This window comes from Nuphar pumila, chromosome 6, assembly GCF_984573655.1.
Source record: "Nuphar pumila chromosome 6, dmNupPumi1.hap1.1, whole genome shotgun sequence".
Taxonomy (NCBI): domain Eukaryota; kingdom Viridiplantae; phylum Streptophyta; class Magnoliopsida; order Nymphaeales; family Nymphaeaceae; genus Nuphar; species Nuphar pumila.
This window is the reverse complement of record NC_143254.1, coordinates 114,882,575-114,905,473: the sequence shown is the minus strand read 5'-3', so window position 1 is coordinate 114,905,473 and position 22,899 is coordinate 114,882,575. Positions and strand designations below refer to the sequence as shown.

The 22,899-nt window shown below is 33.0% G+C and overlaps 1 protein-coding gene across 2 annotated transcripts in view; it reads right to left on the bottom strand.

Moving 5' to 3' along the window:
- Positions 1-5,019: 5,019 nt before the first annotated feature.
- The window catches only part of LOC149835797 (Wound-responsive family protein), a 61,534-nt gene continuing 43,654 nt past the window's right edge, over positions 5,020-22,899 (bottom strand). Inside the window, exons 8-11 of one of the 2 annotated variants that reach the window (XR_016432368.1) lie at positions 21,252-21,343; positions 21,044-21,115; positions 19,823-19,887; positions 5,020-5,155 (exon numbers count right to left, since the gene is read on the bottom strand). Coding sequence is in view for 1 of the 2 variants with exons in the window: in XM_090008754.1 (XP_089864880.1) it covers positions 21,063-21,115; positions 21,252-21,343 (145 nt within the window). In the remaining variant the exon portion in view is untranslated. Of the gene's footprint in view, positions 5,156-19,544; positions 19,888-21,043; positions 21,116-21,251; positions 21,344-22,899 lie in introns of those variants that run through there. The other variant, XM_090008754.1, reaches the window with a different exon arrangement.

The window sequence follows — 22,899 nt, the reverse complement described above, 5'->3', positions numbered from 1 at the left end:
AACGTCCCCCCTTGAAGCCTTATTTATAATAATTTTTGGGCTGGAGATAGGGCTTCTAGATTTAATTAACAAGTTTCAAAAATTTTTGAGAGTAGAGGGGCAATTTTCTCAAAGAATCCTAATTGGGTTTATTTTTTACTTTTTGACTTTTCTTAATTGACTTTAACCTAATTGAAACTCTAATAAAAAACTTTAAATGTGGTGCCACCTAGGTGGGCCCCACATTTGATTTTAAAAACAATTAAAAGGTTTAAAAACAAAGTTAAAAATAAAGGAATAAAAATAAAAGATAAAAGGTGAAAAACAAAGTTTTAAACCAACTAAACTTCTAAAATAACAAGAATTAGAAAATAAAATAAAGAGAGATATCAAAATGTGATGCCACCTAGGTGGGTCTTTTGGATTTGGATTGGATCTAAGATCCATTTTGAAATTTGAGTTTGATAAAAATCCAAATCAGAAATTCGATCTGGATCCAAATCTGACATATTAAAAAGGATGTTTTCTGAAAAGGGCATTTCAAAATGTCAAATGTAAAGCACTGGGTTTTAGATTTAAAATATAAAGATCGATTTTGAACCCAGGTTTGAAATTAGAAGAAGGTTTGTGTTCAGATCTGGATCCGAAGTTTTAAGATGACAAGTGGATCTGCATCTCAGACCATGAGTCTGATCCATGTTTGAAAATGATGAGAGATCCTAGATCAAAGATAAAACACTTAAAATGGATGCTAGATAATGAAAATAATAAGTTGGATCTTGGATCAAAGATAGAATTAGAAAATAGATCTGGATCAAGATAATGTGATGGAAATGGATCCTGGAATTGAAGAATGGATCCTGAATGACAAATAATTGAATCCGGGATATCTGATGAGATAATCCAAGTTCAAAAAACAAATTGGACCTTGGATGAATTGAATAGAAGGTCCAGGTTCGGAATAGAGAATGGATATCAGCTTCGATGATGGATCCAATGACTGAATTGAAATGTGAATTGGATCTTGGATATAGATAGAGTATCAAATAAAAGAATTGATCCGAGTCCAAACTGAAAATCACCCTTGGCTTAAAAATTGATAGAAATGCCTTTCTGAATAGAAATGACCAAGAAATGATTTTACCCTGTAGGGTGAATAATGGCACTAGGCTGAACTAGTTTAAACTGTATTGAACTGGGTTTTAGGGTTTCTAAACTCAGATGAACTAAAAAGACACTGACTCAACTAGATTCCTAGACCAGGTGATAAAAAACAGACACAATTCTCAGTGAAATGATGAGAATTTTATTGTAGAGTGAAGTGAGTGATGGGAATGCACTGAGTTTGAGCTAAAATGACACTCCACTATACTAAAGTGAACTAATCCGGAGCTAAATCCTAACTGGGCTAACCGAGGTTAGCTCAATTCTAGTTGAAATAGATTTCAAGAATGTAGAAAATAGTCTTGAACTAAAACTGGACCACTTGAACTCTTGGTAAGCTCAAGTTAGATACAGGGGAATAGGGTCGACTGAAATTAACTGACTCTGGGACAATTGGCTTAAATTCGAGCTAGAAATGAGCCCATTTCTCATGAAATGAACCAAATTTAACTGAAATGAAATGACACTACTCATCGTGAGCTTAGGGGAGCTAGAAATGATTGACATTCTAACTCTTCTGAACTTAAGATGAGCTGGGTTGAGCCTAACTAACAAGGGTCTAAGGTGACTTAGGGGTAAAATGGTTATTTTATTGACAAAATGAGGGTGAAATGGCACCTAAACTAGAATGGACCTAGGGGTTAGAGTCCTATACTGTGTTACAGGGGTTCAACATCTGAGAAGGGGGTGTCCAGGGATGAACTTGGAAAATTTGGGGTGTTTACACCACACTACCATCCTGATGCATCAGACTTTACTCATGAGATTTTGTGCCTCCACGCCACAGTCTAATGTGGAGGGTTCCCCTATCTTTGTGATTGGGGATGACAACCTTCCGTGCTCAATTACGATACTCACAAAGCCAAACTAGTACTACTTACCTTCTCCTTGTAAGTATCAATCTTTAGTGTCATATGTTTAAGCTTTTTAAATTAATTAATTTTCCATGCAACACTCACACGTTAACCTACTTGAAGGATTCAGCCTTTTTAGGACCCATGGATGCATATTTTGAAACATACGTTTTCAGTATCATTGCTCATGTTTTATTTCATTTTAAACTTAAACACATATGCAATATAAAGCATTGACTTTCTTTACATCTAAATGCATCCAATCAGTCATATCATCATGTGCATGACATTCATATTAAGACAACATGCATGAATCATTAACAATTGCATTTGATTTAAAGCGAACTCTATTTATCTCATTTATTAGTGAAAGGCTACAAAGGCGAGCTAGTGCATCAACACATTATTCAATGCATGCCTCATAATTGGCACTTGATTTCCTATAGAAAACTGATTTTAAACAGTCCATAAACTTTATGGTGTTCATTCGCAAAAGCACACATGAAAACATGTAATATTCACAAGTACATGTCAATTGAGTCTTGAACCAGTCTAAAACTTATAAAACTCAATTTTGTTTGACTGTTAATTAGGTCACAGAAAAATTTATCTTCATTGGACAGAGCTGAAATGTTTACATATACAAATAATTTTCGTCAGCTTTTCGATGCCACGAACTGTTTGTAAAAAATTCTCTGGATGAGAGAGATATGACTGATTTAGTGCATGCCTATGCTTTTCTATTCCGACTATCACAGCTCTGTTTTTAGTCTGATGACAGAGCTCAAAATTTCACAGAAGCTATAAAATTTTGTTACATTTCAACACAATAAACCATTCATAAAAACTCATCCGAATAAGGGAGATACAAATGATTTATTGATCGGGTGTCAAGCTAGAAATACATAGTAATAGAAAATATGCATTCAGGTAGGCCAAAACAGGCCACCCGAATTCATGTTTCCGATTTTTTTTCACTTGATCATATTAAATAAAACCTCAAAATCAACATCACATTAATCTATAAACTATCTACCACGGGCCAATCCTGTTTCCATAGTTGTTAGGTTGAAAAATTAATCTGTCTCTCTGTACCCTATTTCTTCAGAAATAGTTTTGGTATTTTTGCAATAAGATATAACAACACATATTTTTCCATGACAAAAATAATGAAAAGCATGCTAAGAACCATAATATATGCATATAAACATTAACTACAATTTATAACAAAAATTTTGCAAGAAACAAATAAACATTTCATGTATTTCAAGAAATTATAATTTTTATTTCTAACAAAGTCCATATCATGTGTGGCCTTGTTTTCTTTCATTTTTAAATTTCAGTAATTTGACCATTAGGGGTTGGAATCAATTTCTTGAAGGGAAAATCTGAATCAGCCCTCCTTAATTAGATCGATTTTCATTTTATAAAAACTCTTTCTTTTAACAATAGGTTAAATCGAACTCAAAAACCTGATTTTGACAAAAATAATTTTGGAGGGGTGATGTCATGGTGTGACCTCCAAGAATTTTAAAAAATACATTTGATTCAACCAATCCTTCGCTTCTTCCGATAGTATTAAGAATCAGAAATGTACTTAGAACCAATAGAACTGATGCATAAGGGGTGCTGGATCCTCTGACTCTTAAGCCTGTGAATCCTGTAATTAATTTAAAATTCACAATATAATTAAAATACAAACCAATCTAGATATGACAATTTAATGAATGATTGTGTAATATAGAATCAATACACACACACACACACACACACACACACACACATATATATATATATATGACAATTTAATGAATGATTGAATATAACATTGAAACTGATCACAAATATCTTACAAACATAACATCTGAAGAAAATACCTATCCACAAGAACCAAACCTTCTTTGTCATTGTCACCTAGCACACACTTGCTCCTCCAAGGGCTCATCTTCCACCTCTACATACTACTAAGCATCCTCTTGTGCACTCTCCATAATCAGGACCTTGTCCTTTTGTTGAAGTACCTCCTCTATAGAGGGACCCTCACTCTTCTTCTCCTTCGGTTGAGGACCATCAAAATCATTCACCGCCTCAATATGTCTCCCTCCTATCTTCTCCAAAATCTTCTCTACCTCATCCCTCTGCATCTCACCACTGCCACTGCAAGTGGCTACGTCTCCTGCTTCCTCTATCTGAGGATTAAGGTTAGCAACAATTTTTGACTCAATCAATGGCTTCAACTTCTTTACAACTGGCTTCACACATGAATCTCCCTTTTTCGATGCTTCCAGGATGGGAGACGGTTTTAGCCACAGGCTTCTCTCCTTTAATTTTGCAATACTTTTGGTCACTAAAGGTGTTGGTTGCTTATTTGAGCCCAACATTTTGGGTCTCCTCTTACTCATGTTGCATTTGTTATACGTGTTGGTCACCTATATTTTTTGACATAGAGCAAGTTCCTCCTCTATCAACGTATCAAGCCTCAATCATACTTTATAGTAGGATAAATCAGTAAGTGAATAAGGTATTTGTTGCTCTCTTTGCTCAGTTCCATGAGTAGGTGTTCGTGTAAGTATTGTTGCATCCATGACAGTCTCTTCAATCGCCAAATGTCCTACAAAAATAAAATAAACACATTCATAATTGGCACTTATTGTCTTTAGAACAAATTAAGAGGCATATGAGAAGAGGGAAAACTTTTTATCATGAAACCCAAATCAAGATATACCACCCTAGAATTTTGAACTTGAAAATAAGTGTAAATTTTTAACAAATTTTTTTTTTGAAACATAATCAAACTCAAATGAGGGGATCGATACACAATAGAAATTATTTTTGTTTGAACTAGACAAATGTAAGCAAGTTATAGAAACTAACAAACTAAATTGGACTGAATCCAGTTCCCATTTGGACTTGGATCCAAGTCCACACACTAAATGATTTTATTGAAAATCTGGCTCCACATATATTGAAACAAAAGTAACTAACATTCCAAATTTAATCATATGGTATCAACATTGAACAATAACATGTTCAAATATAAGAGTCAAAATATCTTAGTCTAACTGAGATCCAAAGTTCCTAAGATCGATGAGTTGATAGAACTTGGTATCTCGACCTCATTGCTGTATCACACCATTGCACCTCTCGTCATTGCTCACCTGAACATTATCCCATAAAACATGTCAGACTCATGAAAGTCTAGTAGGTAAATATATCAACCATATAGGAATTAAACAAAATAAAATCATACATTTAAATCAAGTAGATTACAGTCATGCATATCATATTCAAGCATCTCATATTCATATATATCATAATCATGCAAGAGACATAACATATTCAGGCATGTCACATTTATGCAAGAAACATTTCATGAGATATCTTAATCATAAATCTATTCAAGATATCCAACATATGCATTTAAATAAGATAATCAAATATGTATCTTATTATTCAATAATAATCTCAAAAGTTATGCCAATAAGTCATTGTTTTCTCTTAATTGCCGATCCTGTGTACTCAGGGGTCCATCATTGAAAACAGTTGAGACACCAATGATTGTTTATTATGCAATAAAATCTTTTATTGTCCAAAGTGTCTAACTCACCAGATACCAAGAGCGAGCCGCAAAGGCGATGTTCAGAAAAAGATTGCAATCTAGGACTAGCTACAGTAGTTGGGACCTATCACCTAGGATACATTGATAGCTCCAGTCTACTAAACCTATGATTGACTGAAGACCCACTAAGACACCATTGCTCCCATAACACATAACACGTCACTCAAGGCTTGTACCATCTACCTTCTCTAAGGTAGACCACAAAAGTCTTAATGGCTTATTTGGTTCTTAATTAATTAAAACATAATCGTGTATGCCTTAAACCATTAGACGAGTCAGGGCTCCTTAAAACCAAATACCTCTTTAGGGTGACAAGAGTATTAGGAGACCTGCATATTTACCCAAACCAATTTAGTTTTCTCGGGTGCCTTTAGTCCATATGAGCACTTCGCCTATGAAGGCGAATCTCAAGTTAAGTGTAGGCATGTATTAACAACAAAATGATGCATTCTTTCGCACTCAAGGGTTTTCATAGACTCAAACTCGCACACGAGCTACAACAGTACATGCATGCCAGATGGCTTACAATACAATACAAGAAATGTAATATTCATGCCAGACAAACAGTATATACATGTCAAAGCATCATAAATACTCTTGGTGTATGCATATAACCTTAATGTCGTGTGACTTCAATATTAACATGAAGCAATGTTCACAAGGTTTATGGTCATGTCATACTCAAGTATGCATTCAATAATAGTGGAATACAACTACATTTTTTATGCCACATACTATTGCATAAAATCTAATAGCCAAATGAATATGTATGACCCATATTTCAATGCATTCAATTATGCACAATATCACATGCAAACATGCATGCAAATTCAATGACATTCATACATGTAAAATCTCATACATTCAAATATCTGAAACTCACATGCATATATGGTTCAACTAGGTTGAACGCATGCATACATACGCATGTCATTTTCAGATTTAACATAATTACAAGTCTAAATAAATTTGAGATTGAAACATAGGTAATATACTTAAATGAATTTCAAATTTGAAACATAGATATATTTTAAACATCGTATATATATACTTTTGAAACAACATATATTTATTTCTAAGCATACTATATGCATTTTAACCATCTAAATAGTTATATAACATACTCATGGCATTTTTAAACATACTACATGCATTTTAACCATCCACATAGTTACATAATATACTCATGTGCATTTTTAAACATATATGCATTTTAATCATGTAAATAGTTACATAACATACTCATATGTATTTTTAAACATACTATATGCATTTCTAACCATCTACATAGTTACATAATATATTCATGCATTTTAAAATAAACTATATACATTTTTTAACATACTATATGCATTTTTAACCATCTACATAATTACGTAACATACTCATGCATTTTTAAATAAACTATATGCATTTTAACCATTTATATAGTTATATAACATACTCATATATATTTTAAACATACTATATGCATTTTAAATATCTACATAATTGCATAACATACTCACATGTATTTTTAAACATATTATATGCATCTACATAGCTACATAACATACATGTGTGCATTTTTAAACATGGTACATGCATTTTAACCATTTACATAGTTATATAACATACTCATATGTATTTTTTAATATATTATATGCATTTTAACCATTAATATAGGTATAAATCATACATAAAAATATTTTTTAACATAATTGCATTTCAACCATTAACATATATATAAATCATACTTAAAAGCATTTTTGAACAATATAGTTGAATTTTAACCATTAACAGAGGTATAAAGCATACATAAAAGTATTTTTGAACTACGTAATTGCATTTCAACCATTAACATAAGTATAAATCATACATAAAAGCATTTCTGAATAATACAATTGCATTTCAACCATTAACATAGGTATAAATCATACATAAAAGGATTTGTGAACTACATATTTGCATTTCAACCATTAATATAAATATAAATCATACATAAAAACATTTTTTAACTACATAGTTTCATTTTAACTATTAGCATAGGTATAAATCATACATAAAGCATTTTTTAAAAACATAGTTGTATTTCAACCATTAACATAGGTATAAATCGTACATAAAAGCATTATTGAACAACATAGTTGCATTTCAACCATTAACATAGGTATAAATCATACATAAAATTATTTTTGAGCAATATAGTTATATTTGAACCATTAACATAAGTATAAATCATACATAAAAGCATTTTTAAACTACATACTTATATTTCATCCATTAACATAGGTATAAATCAAACATCAAAATATTTTTGAACTACATGCTTGCATTTCAACCATTAACATAGATATAAATCATCCATGTAGGCATTCTACCATAAAAAATCCTTATGAAGACTGTGTTTAGACCCTACCTTAAAGAAGAACATCACAAAACACAACACCAAGATATAAGGAAGCCCTTCCAATTTGTGTAGGGTGGAGTTCCTATGGCACCCAATCCTACACTTGAGAAGATAGGGGTGATGAAGCCTCCACAACAACCAAGCTTCAAAAGCCACCAAAGAGGAGGGGGGGGGGGGGGGGGGAGAAGAGAGAGTGAAAAACGAAAATGGGGGCAGGGGATGCTTGACCCCCTCCTCCCAAAACTCGAGTTTTCAAGGGGAGAGTCCAAGGGTGGAGCGTGGTTGAGGGAGGATGGAGGGTGGAGATGGGTCAAGCCCACTTATCTTTCTAAGTCCCAAAGAGAGACTTTTTCTCTTTCACCAAAATGAAAAAATCACTATTTGAAAGTAGGTTTTGTATGGTCCATTTATGGACAAATCTTGAGAAGAAGCAAGGCTCCTTGGGATTTCACAAAGGAGCTCTACTTTTTTATATTTTTTTAAATATTATCATTTCTTTTACTTAGTCCACTCTGCAAAAGTTGACTTTTCAAGTGGGCCCCACATATGGGTCCAAGTTTGGATCCAAATCAGATTGGGTCAAATCCAACCCAGCTTGGATCTTACTTTAAAAAGGATTAGAAATTTTATTTTTATTTTTAAATGCTTAAAAAATTACACATTATATTAAATTTTAAATTAAGTTTATAAATCATGTATAATAATCCATTTAATGCTAATTAGGCATAGTTTCATTTAAATGCTAGTTAATTAGGAATTAGTCATAATTAATGAATAAATGCTTAAAATTTAACAATTAAATGCTAATTAATTCTAATTATCCAAGCAATTACTACGCCATTGTAATTGACTAAAATTGTTAGATAATATAAGTTGATTTTTTCATATAAAAATCTTCTGTATATTAATTAAAATTTTATAAAATTTGTGGATCTTACATCCTTCCCTCTTAAAAGATTTTCAACTATAAAATTTCATAACAAAGACTAATCAAATGAACAGGGGTACTTCTCTTTCATGTTGGCCTTTGGTTTTCATGTGTACTCTTTGATGCCATGGTTTTTCTAATGTACTTTAAATAGAGAAATCATCTTCGGTCGCAAAACTTGATCATATCAGTCTATAATCGCTATCGACCTCTCTGGCATAGTCAAGTCCTCTTGTACTTTCATGTCTTCATACTCAATGACGTGTGAAGGATTATGAACATACTTTCGCAACATGGACATGTGAAAGGCGTTATAAATCTGAACATATTATGGCAGCAGTGCTGCACGATATGAGGTTTAACTAATTCACTCAAGAATCTCAAACGGTCTAACGAATCTAGAACTCAGCTTATCCTTCTTACCAAACTTGAACACACTCTTGGTAGAAGACACTCTCACAAAGATCATATCTTCAACCGCAAAAGTGAGTTTCCGACGTCGGTGACCATATCTTCAACCACAAAAGCGAGTTCAAGAGTTTGACTGATCTGAATAGGTAAAAAGTGAGTAGACTTGGAGAGTCTATCAACTATAACCTAAATTGCATCATGCTGCTTATGCGTCCTTGGTATACCTACTACAAAGTTCATGATAATGTCTTCTCATTTTCATTACAGAATTTTAATTGGTTGCATGGTTCTGTCGGGTCTTTGGTGTTCAATCTTGATTTGTTGGCAAGTCAAGCACTTTGAGACATACATTGTCACTTCTCTCTTCATGCTATTCCACTAATACCTCCATTGTAGGTCTTTGAATATCTTTGTACCTCAAGGGTGGATGGTATACTTGGTTTTATGGGCTTCATATAGAATTTCCTTCTTCAACTCAGGGTTACTAGGCACCCAAAATCGTTCTCTCATCTGAATGCTTGCATCCTTGCTAAGATAAAAAGACATATTCTCTTGTTATGTACACTTCTTTAGCTTCCCATACTAGGGATCCTTTCTCTGCTCTACGATAATCTTCGTAAGGATTTAAGGTTGAAAGGTCAAACTGGATAACTGAATAGCTCCATGATTGATCATAAAGGGTTTCCAATCAACAAAGTCTTCAACAAGCATCCAATCTTTCCCCACAAGACTGGCCAAAATGCCACCAAATTTGGTGGCTAAGAGCATTTGCTATGACATTTGCCTTTCCTAGATGAATGAATAAGGTAAATTCGTAGTCCTTGATAAACTCTAACCAACATTGTTTCTTCATGTTCAACTCTTTCTGCGAGAATAAGTACTTGAGGCTCTTATGGTCCGTCAAAACTTATAATTGTTCTCCATATAAGTAGTGTTGCTAAAGCTTTAGCGCAAACACTACCATTGCTAGCTCTAAATCGTAGGTAGGATAATTTCACTCATGAATCTTCAGCTGACGAAATGCATAGGCTATAACTTTATCGTTCTATATCAACACACAATCCAATCATATACCAAAGGCATCTCTATACACCACGAAATCACCTTTACGAGAAGGCAAAGGTAAAACAGGTGCAGTCATGAGCTTTGTCTTTATATTTTGAAAACTATCCTTACACTTGTCAGTCCACTTGAACTTGACCCTCTTACATAAGAGCTTTTTCATTGGCAAGGCGATCTTAAAAAAATCATGGATGGATCATCGATAATAACCTGCCAATCTAAGAAAACTCATGATATTGCTAACGTTCTTTGGTTGTTTCCAATCCATCATGACTTCCACCTATTAGAAACCAAATTAAAACTAAAAATTAAGACGTTTATCAATTTAACTTAGAGAGTTAAACAAAAAGTGAAATATTCATCTTAACAGGGTCCATGAATACTCCATTCTTCGATATCACATGACACAAGAACATGACTTCTTCAAGCTAATATTCGCACTTAGAGAACTTAGCAAACAACTGTTGCTCTCTAAGAACTCCCAAGACAAGCTACAAGTGTTCTTAATGTTGCTTCAAGCTCTCAAAATACACCAAGATATCATCAATGAATACAATCATGAACATGTCCAAGTACGATAAAAAAAATCGGTTCATAAGGTCCATGAAGGTCGCAAGCACATTGGTGAGTCCAAAAGGCATCACTACGAACTCATAATGCTCATACCTCATTCGAAAAGAAGTCTTCATAATATCTTCATCCTTATTCTGAGTTGATGGTACCTAGATCTAAGGTCGATCTTTGAAAATACTTTGACATTCTCCAATTGATCAAACAGATTCTCAATACGCGATAATGAATATTTATTCTTGGTAGTAGCCTGATTAAGCATTCTATAGTCAATGCACAATCTTATCAAACCATCTTTCTTCTTCACAAATAACACTATTGCACCCCATGGTGATGCACTCAATTGAACAAACCCTCGTTCTATCAACTCTTGCAACTGCTTCTTCAGCTCATCAAGCTCTGCTGGTGTCATATGATATAGTGCCTTGAAAATCAATGCAATTTCAAGCAACAACTCAATGCAAAACTCCACATCTCGATGTGGAGAAAGTTCAGGCAACTCCTCCGAAAACATGTCTAGAAATTCTTGAACTATATCTAGCTCTTCAAATGGCATGGTCTGTGGTTCCACCAAAATGACACTAACTAAGAAAGCAGTTCACTCCTTCAAAAAGAAATTTTGTGCTTTCAACGTAGAGATCACCTGGTCCTTCAAAATGGGTTTAGAAAGTCTAAACTCAACATTTGGAATTTTGAGTCAAGATAATACAACCTTTCCTTACTGACATAGAACTTGAGTATGATGCTCAAATAACCAATCAATGCCCAATATAACATCATAATCCATCATATTGGGTAGAATTGTATTGACGAGCAGATTCTGCCCTTCTAACAATACTTCTATGTTCAGAATGCAAGTCATGCATAAAAAATAATTTTCAGTTAGGGTATGTGCATCTAAGGCATAATTCAGAGACTCAATATGCACATCTAATTGTCTAGCAAAATTTTCATATATGAATGAATGAGTTACACCACAATCAAATAAAACAAGAGTCTCTTGATAAGCAACTAACATGATATCTTGCACTAGATCACCACAGGTGAGCAGCTCGCATGTGGTGGCATACACTCGGTCCTGGGCTACCTCCTGAAGGTTATCGCCCATCGCCCTCATGGCCTCAATTTGTTGACCCACAACACCTACCAGGTTGTTGAGGGTATCCATGATGTTGTTGCATATGCCTTGCAAGTCATTTATACAATCATACAAATTCGTATAAGAGTCATGAGTCTAAGTTTTAAAGTCACATGGTAACATATAATTGTCATTGTACCATAAGACATAAGAACAAGAGAGAGCACAAAAATCTAAAACATAGATTAGTCATATCACTTATAATATGCTTCTGTAGCAGTATGAGTTTAAAATCCAGCGATGCCAGTAACTAAGCAAAACAAACAAGCCAAAAACTAGGAGTCTGTCAACACTACTCCTGACAAAAATTGATGCGCCTAATCTCATCTAATGGTGGTTTGTGAACTGTCTGCGGTATGCCCTCACATTTTTTATATGTCTCAGGATCGAAGAATGAGGGTATCTAGGTATTGATAGTTTGTATATCAGCGAATCTGGAGGAGAGTCATACGAAGCTAGACTATAAACAGGAGATGTCAGTGTATAGATCGACAAATCTAGTGTTGTTGTCCCAATCACCTCCAATGGATTTGGATTTGTTATTGTCAATGACTCAGGAACATGGTTGGCGCATGATATCCCATCATTGAGATCTTTGACATTCAGTTGCCTTAAGTCATGAGCCTCTTTCACTTGGCATTCATAGATAGAGTGCCTTTTCTACCGAAGAAAAGACACTCACGCAGCTCCCACAGACATATCTGTCTCTTGTGGATCTCGTGACATCTCCGACATGCATGTATTTCCCCAAACACTTCTTGGTTGGGAGTTTCCTGTATGAACTGCTCGAGCTTACTCTCCATGGCCAGTATAGCCTCAGCTTGTTGTCGCACGACCCTCGGTAGGTCATGCATTGCTTGAATGAGCTCATTACATTTAATGATCCAAGATATCTACTCAAAAAGAATTTTATCTAAGCCCTTAATTTAGTATAAGCATAAAGACATGATATTAAGCAAAGATACCTAAGGATATAATTACTTACAGTGTGATGTTGATGTTGGGCAGACTAAGAACAATTTTCTATCAACCATTCTCTAATACCAAAGTTGTAACGCCCCAGAATTTCTAACCCAAAAATAAGTGTAAATTTTCAACCAATTATTTTTTTATATATATAATCTAACTCGAATGAGAGGATCGATACACAACGAAAATCATTTTGGTTTGAATTAGACAACTCTGGGCGAGTTACAAAAACTAACAAACTAAAATGAACAAGATTGAGTTCTCATTTGGACTTGAATCCAGGTTCGCATACTAAATGATTCTATTGGTAATCTGACTCCACATGCATTGAAACAAAAGTAACCATTATTCCAAACTTAATCATAAGGTATCAACATTTAACAATAACATGTTCAAATATATGAATCAAAATGTCGCGGTCTAACTGAGACCTAAAATTCTTAAGATCGATGGGTTGATCGAACTTGGTATGTCGATCTTACCACTGTATCACGGTATTGCACCGCTCACCTGAACATATCCTATAAAATGGGTCAAACTAATGAAAGTCTAGTAAGTGAATACACCAACCACATAAGGATTGAACAAGATAAAATCATACATTTAAATAAAGTATATTACAATTAAGTATATTACAATCATGCATATCACATTATGCATCTCATATTCATGTACATTATAATCATGCAAGAGACAACATATGCAGGCATATCACATTTATGCAAAACACATTTCAAAAAATATCTTAATCATAAATCTATTCAAGATATCCAACATATACATTCAAACAAGATATTCAAGCATGTATCTCAACATTCAATAACAATCTCAAAAAATTGTGTCAATAAGTCATTGTTTTCTCTTAATTACTGGTCCTAGGTATTCGAGGGTCCATCATTAGAAACAATTGAGACGACAACAGGTGTTTATTATGCAATATTTTTTTTTTATTGCCCGAAGTATCTAACTGACCAGATATCCAGAATGGGTGGTCTGTGACCGAGAGTAGTTCCTACAAAAGCAACGTTCAGAAAAAAATTGCAATCCAAGACTAATTGCAATAGTTAGAACATATCACCTAGGACACATTGATAACCCCAATCTACTAAACCTATGAGTGACTTGATACCCACTGAGACGTCATTGCTCCTATAACACGTAACATATCACTTAATGCTTGTACCATCTACCTTCTCTAAGGTGGACCAGAAAAATTTGAATAAGTTATTTAGTTCCTAATTAATTAAAACAAAATCATGTGCCTTAAACCATTAGACGAGTCAAGGCTCCTTAGCCCAAATATCCCTTTAGGGTAACAAGTGTATTAGGATAGATGCATATTTATCCAACCCAATTCAGTTTACTCTGGCGCCTTTAACCTATATGAGCACTTCACCTATGAAGGCATATCCCAAGTTAAGTGTAGGCTTTTCGCACTCAAGGGTTTTCATGGGCCTAAACTCGCACACGAGTTACAACAGTACATGCATGCTAGATGGATTACAATACAATACAAGAAATGTAATATTCATGATATACACACAATAGATACATGTCAAAGCATCATAAATACTCTTGATGTATGCATATAACCTTAATGTCATATGACATTTCAATATTAATATGAAGCAATGTTCACAAGGTTTGTGGTCATGTCATGCTCAAGCATACATTCAATAATAGTGAAACACAACAATCACATTTTTTATGCCACGTACTCTTGCATAAAATCTCATAGCCAAACACATATGCATGACCTACACCTCAATGCATTCAATTATGCACGATATTACATGTATACATGCATGCAAATTCAATGACATTCATACATGTAAAATCCCATGCATTCAAATATATGAAACTCACATGCATACATGGTTCAATTGAGTTAAACACATGCATGCATACACATGCTATTTTCAAATTTCACATAATCACAAGTGTAGATACATTTTTAGTGAAATATAAGTAATATGCCTAAATAAATTTCAGATTTTAAACATAAATGTATTCCAAACATCATATATATATTTCTAAGCATACTATATGCATTTTAACCATCTACATAGGTATATAACATACTTATGTATTTTTTAAAATACTATATGCATTTTAACCATATACATAGTTACATAACATACTTACATATATTTTTAAACATATTATATACATTTTTAACCATCTACATAGTTACATAATATACTTATGCATTTTTAAACATAATATATGCATTTTAATCAACTATATAGTTACATAACATACTCATATGTATTTTTAAACATACTATATGCATTTTAATCATCTAAATAGTTACATGATATACTATATGCATTTTTAATCATCTACATAGTTACATAATTTTTGGGATGAAGGTGTAGTAGTAGTAGTTGTTGTTGTTGTACATAGTTACATAATATACTCATAAGCATTTTTTTAGCATACTATATACATTTTAACCATCTATATAGTTAGATAATATACTCATGCATTTTTTAACATACTATATGCATGTTAACCATCTACATAGTTACATAACATATTCACACGCATTTTTAAACATAATATATGCATTTTAATCATCTACATAGTTACATAACATACATATGTGCATTTTTAAACGTGATACGTGTATGTTAATCATATACATAGTTACATAACATACTCATATACATTTTAACCATTAACATAGATATAAATCATACATAAAAATATTTTTTAACAACATAGTTGTATTTTAACCATTAACATAGTTAAAAATCATACTTAAAAGTATTTTTGAACAACATAGTTATATTTCAACTATTAACATAGGCATAAATCATACATAAAAGCACTTTTAAACTACATAGTTGCATTTCAACCATTAACATACATATAAATTATACATAAAAGCATTTTTAAACAATACAATTGCATTTTAACCATTAACATAGGTATAAATCATACATAAAAGTATTTTTGAACTATATATTTGCATTTCAACCATTAATATAGGTATAAATCATACATAAAAGCATTTTTTAACTACATAGTTGCATTTAAGACATTAACATAGGTATAAATCATACATAAAAGTATTTTAAATAACATAGTTGCATTTCAACCATTAACATAGGTATAAGTCATATATAAAAGCATTTTTGAACAACATAGTTGCATTTCAACCATTAGCATAGGTATAAATCATATATAAAAGCATTTTTAAACAATATAGTTGCATTTCAACTATTAACATAAGTATAAATCATACATAAAAGCATTTTTGAAGTACATCCCTATAAAGAAAGTGTTCCATATATAAATCATAAATAATCGATATAGGCATTATTCCATAAAAAATCCCTATAAAGAAAGTGTTTAGACCCTATCTTAAAGAAGAACATCACAAAACACAACACCAAGATGTAGGGAAGCCCTTCTAATTTGTGTAGGGTAGAGTTCCAATGGCACCCAACCCTACACTTGAGAAGATAGGGGTGATGAAGCCTCCACAACAACCAAGCTTCAAAGGCCACCAAAGAGGAGAGGGAGGAAAGAAGAGAGCAAGAGAGAAGAAAGAGAGTGAAAAACAAAAATGGCAGAGGGGGATGCTTGGCCTCCTCCTTCCAAAACTCAAGTTTTTAAGGGGACAGTGCAAGGGTGGACAAGATGGAGGGTGGAGAGTGGAGATGGGTCAAGCCCACCTACCTTTACAAGTCTCCAAAGAAACACTTTCTCTCTTTCACCAAAATGGAAAAATCACTTTTTGAAAGTAGGCTTTATGTGGTTCATTTATGGACAAATCTTGGGAAGAAGCAAGGCGCCTTGGGATTTCAAAAAGGAGCTCTACTTTTCTATAAATTTTTTAATTATTTAATTTTATTAATTTTTTGTTGACTTAGTCCACTCCCTAAAAGTCAACTTTTCAAGTGGGCGCCATATATGGTTCCAAGTTTGGATCCAAATGCGGTTGTGTCCAATCCAACACAACTTGGATCCTACTCCAAAAAGGATTAGAAATTTTATTTTTATTTTTAAATGCTTAAAAAATTACACATTAAATTAAATTTTAAATGAAATTTATAAATCATGTATAATAATCCATTTTATGCTAATTAGTCATATTTCTATTTAAATGCTAGTTAATTAGGAATTAAACACTAATTAATCATAATTAATGAATAAATGCTTAAAATTTAATAATTAAATGTTTTTTGATTAGCCAAGAAATTACTATGCCACTGTAATTGACTAAAATTGTTAAATAATATAAGTTGAATTTGCCATATAAAAATCCTATATATATTGATTAAAAATTTACAAAATTTGTAGATCTTACACAAGATCCATAAAATGTATTAGATTTATGATCAAGAGTAGAATCAAGTAGCATCAAGAAATAAAATGCAATGCATAGGATAAACAGACATCCCTAAAAGTAAATCAATATTTAGAAAGAGATAATGCCAAAATAACATAAACAAGTAAAACATAAAGCAATTTTTAGAATTATACATTTATTTATTCATTAAGCAGGAAAAGAGAGTGTCAAAATAATTTATTCATGCCAATGTTTATACATTCACAAAAATATGAGATTCTCATTTAAGTCTTCAAAAATTTGCAAATCTCATGTCCAATATAAGAATATTCAAAAAGTCTGCAAATGAGGCATAAGATCTGTATATATGCAAATTTAATAAAATATTTGCAAAGTTACGATAAATATCGATTACAAAAAGTTGGCAAATTTAGTTATGCAAACATTGTACTATATATGCACATTTAGTGAAATATTTACCAAGTTGTAACAAATTTCAGTTACAGAAAGTTTGCAAAATTAGTTATGTGAACTTCGTAATATATTTGCAAATTTAGTAAGACATTTATGAAGTTTCGAGAGGTTTCAGTTGCAAAAAGTTCATAGTATATATGAATTTATTGAAATATTTGCAAAGTTACAACAGATTTCAGTTAGAGAAAGTTTGGTCAGGTGAACATTATGAAGTCTGTAAAAAAATTGTGAGAATTTACCTTTTGATGAAAGTTTGCAATACCCGAGGAGTGTACCGATATATCGAGCAAACTTAAGAAATTCACTCATGTGAAGGTTAAAATGATCCTTATAAAATCAAATATTTACAAACTTAGACATGGTCATTTTAAAATCGGATATTTACAAACTTAGACATCAAGCACATTTCAAAAGTTGTAGGGCATTGTGCCTATCCATAAAATGATAATTATGGAAAATGTGGGAAGTTACATCCCAACATTTAGTAGAGCTTTGCTTTTATTTTCCTTTCTGCTGAACTTCATAGGGATTTAAAGATGTATCCAAAACAGATGGTATTCTCAATCTCAGGTCTTTCTTCTCATGAGATCCCCATTTTTCCCCAATCTCATTATACATAAACAAGGCTTGATGACACTAGTTAAATGACAAAGAATTCCAACCATTGTAGTTGATTTTGACCTTATGCCATGAAAAGTTCCATCAATGCAAATTGACCAGCCACATGTTTCACAAGAGACTTAAAGCAGGAGAGGAAGGTGAAGAAAACCCAACAAATATGTTTCCCTAACTATTACTAGGAGTCCTTGTTGGTATAATTGTAGAAGTCTTCAAAGAGATATAAGCTATGTTCAGCACCCCCCCCCCCACCACCACCACCCGCACCTTGGCTGGCCTTCGGTTGGTAAAACCCTTAAGGTCCCCCCTGCCCACCGGGGAGTAAACCCAGCTTCGACCTTGCGGCAAGGGACACCACAGTGGGTCATACTTTACCTTTCTAATCTAACCAGTCTATATGAGGGACACCACATTGGGTCATACTTTACCTTTCTAATCTAACATAGCCAGTCTATATGAATGACATGCAATGAATCGATGCAGAATGATACCCACGACCATGATTTTTTTTAAAGATGCAGGCACAAAATTTGTTTAATTCAGAAACTTGGATTCTTTAGCCCATCATATTTATTTTGATAGTCCCTTGAATAAAACAATCACTATCCTCAATTCCAAGTAACTATTACGCCATGATGTGTCATGATTACAAATGGAACAGAAACCTCTCAAAAGTACAATAAGACAAAGGGTGATTCCGTCCCAATTATTAGCTCCTATACAGCCAAAAACATAGAAAGTATGGAAAGCAAAAAAATAGTTGTCCTTCACATAGTTACAGTCAACAAACAGAGGTTGAAAATGAGTCCTATCAGTGGAAATAAGAACTTTACCATCAATGACATTTCCCATGAGGATCAGAACCACAAAAAAAGAAGTCACTGAGTTTGAATTACGATTCAAACTTTAAACAGAGAATATAGGGCACAAGAAAATCAGCTAAATATAGGCAAGCTCCCTTAGCTATAAAGGATTTTATCCCCTTCTCTTATTATTCAGCGAAGAAAAAGTCAGAATCCATTATGCCAAGTGCATGCATTGTTATCTATTAAAATCGCCTGAATCATAATTTTGGAAAATAACGTTTAAGAATTGAATATTTAGCCACAAAAGCGAGCACAATTTTTCAAAAGTTGTAGAGATATAGTGACAACATTTCCACACATGGATTTTTTATGAACAACCGATTCAAGATAAGTAAATTAGATGTGCACAGATTTCTTCCCATGGTAGGGACAATGATATTTCTTTATAAAAAGTTGATTTGCCAAAATGCTTAAAACAAAGCCAATGGTGCACATTAGCTGTAATATACACATACATTTAGATAACTTGATATTAGCAGACCTGTACATAACTGCCTTGGTAGTTCAATGCAGCTTTCTCATTTACTGTCCCCAATTTAAGAAGACCTGCTTTAGTAAAAGGAGTAATATATTAAAATATTTATTTCCAAAAGTATTCACAGATTCATCACATAAAATATAAGAATGAAGATCTCATTTTGACAGTATCAATAACGTAACCAATGACAAATATAAATGGTAAAAAAGTGTACGATGTGAAGTATAAGTGGAATATGGTTTTTGATGCAAGCTTTCAATCATACTGATAATTACATGTCTGGGTGTATCTGTAATGTGTGAAGATGAACAGAGAAACATGAAATGAACTACTTTTATCAAGTTAATTTCAGAATTCCTAAATCTTAGCTTGGTACAGTGATATTGAATGGACCTAGGCCTAATTAGGCAAAGTCTAACCAACCTGGCAACCAAATTGGACTAGGTTCTGCTTAGACTCATGTCTTATTCCTGGCTTTAATGGACCTAGGTATGATTTGATATGGCAACCCAAACAGACTTAGTCTAATTGGACCTGGGTTTGAATGGATCTATGTTTGATTAGACTGGGTCTAAATGAACAGATTGAACCTGTTAAACTAACTAGGGGTCAACTGGATCTAGGACTGGTTGGACCTGTGACTGAACGAACCTAAGTCTGATCAGAACTGACCACCCAATTGGACCTGGTTGTAGTTGGGCCTATATCTGAATGGACCTGGTATGATCAGACCTGGCAACTTAGCCAGATTTCATCTAACAGAATACAAATACAATATATATATATATATATATATATATATATATATATATATATATATATATATATATATATATATATTACGAAATGCATCTGGATTTGAAGTTACAAACTAAAAATACAAAAATATAAGAACAAAAATCAATGATATAGCTAACTGACAATCACCAATCGATAAAGAAAGTAAATTGACTCTATAATACATAAAGAACACCTCATACTCTCAATTAAAATTAAAATAAAAGGAATTACCCTTTTTATAAAAACGACTAAATAAGTTATTTCTCATACTTGGTTTCCTGTGCAGGTAACCTCTATTTTTAAAACAGCAAATTCAACCATAGTTGGTGATCAAAATGCAAGTATTCTCTTTGTCACAACACTTGAGGGCTGAGACAAAAGATGACGCGTAATTATGTACGTTCTTTTGGGATCAAAAACCCAGAACAACCAAAAGTAGTTTACCTTTCAAGTAAAAAATGAGCTACTGGTCATGTCTGGACAGACGAAGCTTGTTGAGCTTATCTCTCCACAAAGCTGCAAAACAAGGGAAGGAAATTTAACGAGCACCTCACACACAAAGCAGGTTTTGAAAATAAAAACTCTGATCCAACTGAATTCCAAAAGATGCCCTCTTTGAAAAGAAAAGTACAGATCTGTCACTGCCTCAAACCTGCATCTTTGTAACGCTCCTCAATGATTGCCATATTCATTTTCCTCACTAAATCAAGCTCCTCTGAAACAGGATCAGGGCCTTCTGTTGCACTACATATAGGATGAATCACTGTCTTAAAAACACTTGAAATCCTACAGAACTTAAACCAACATTCAATAACACTTATTCCAACATGTGAAAGTCTAAAGAAGAGTGACAAATACTTATAAACTGATAGCCATGGCTCATCTGCTACAACAGAAGCAGAATTTGAATATATTCAAAGTTTCAAACCTAGATTTTGTATTTGCTTAAACCACCACATAAAGAAAGCTTTTGTGACTAATTCCATGCTCAAAAAGGAGGGAAATACCTAAGATAAAATTAAGCCAGCATTTCATGGGACTCATTAATTTGTTGAACTTTACCTTGGCATGTGGATAAAGGGATGAGCAGAAGCACAGTAAGGAAAGCCTTGGCACCAATAAGTTGACTATTACAATTTACGTGTGTGGGTGTATGCAAGGTTCTAAGTATCGTATCGTAACCCAAATCGGTTGGACCCAAAAAAAGATATGTATTATATCGTATCATAAAAAATCATAAATTTAAAAAAAAATCTAAAATAAATCAGAAAAATAGCAAAAAATCTAAAAAATCATAACACACTAAACAATGATGAAATGCACAAAATGCAACCATAAAATCACGTATGAAGCATTTATGTCTATGAGCTGCATAAGACATCATCAAACATCAACTATCTCACAAGAACAATGCAAAATATTAAATATCTTGCAATTAAGAACATGCCACAAGACTCATACTTTCATATTATATAAACAAAAATATTATGATAATAGTTGCACTCGATTTTCAATCATTACTTAAGTATCTAATTGCCATGTCAGATCATCTGATGCCATCTTTGTTGGAGTGTAAAGCTTGATTTCTACCTTGATATAAAACTTTAATTTTCACGGATCCAACTTGGCAGTAAGTTAGTGGGGGTTGGGGGCAACGCCCCCCGAGACAAATTTTTTGGAGAGTAGCTTTGTAATATTACTCATAATAAAGATTTTTTACATTAACCCATTTTTTTGAGTGAAAAAATGGTAGAAATGCATTTTTTTTACCTTAACCAGTGTTATCAAAAACATGCCTTGAGGCGCAAAAGGCGTGCCTTGCTTTGAGGCACGGCCCTCAGTGCCTCAAGGCGCAAGCCTCAGGCACAAAAATTTTTATTTTTTTTTATAACAAGACTTCTGAGACATAATCAAAAATATTTTTGTAGGTTAATCTAATATATTTTCCAGTTATTTTAGTTATGTAATTAGTTTCTTAGTATATTACTATATTTTAACTTTTGTTGGTTAATCTCATATATTTTTCAGTTATTTCAGTCATGTAATTAGTTTCTTAATATATTTTAACTTTTGTTGGTTAATCTCATATATTTTCCACTTATGTAATCAGTTTTTTAGTTACTTTTATATGTTAATCTCATATTTTTTAGAATAATCTCATATATTTTAACTTTTGTAGGTTAATCTCATATATTTTTCAGTTATTTTAGTTATGTAATCAGTTTCTTAGTATATTTTAACTTTTGTTGGTTAAGCTCCCCTGGACCCCCGCCCGCTGAACGCGCAGCGGGACCCGCGCC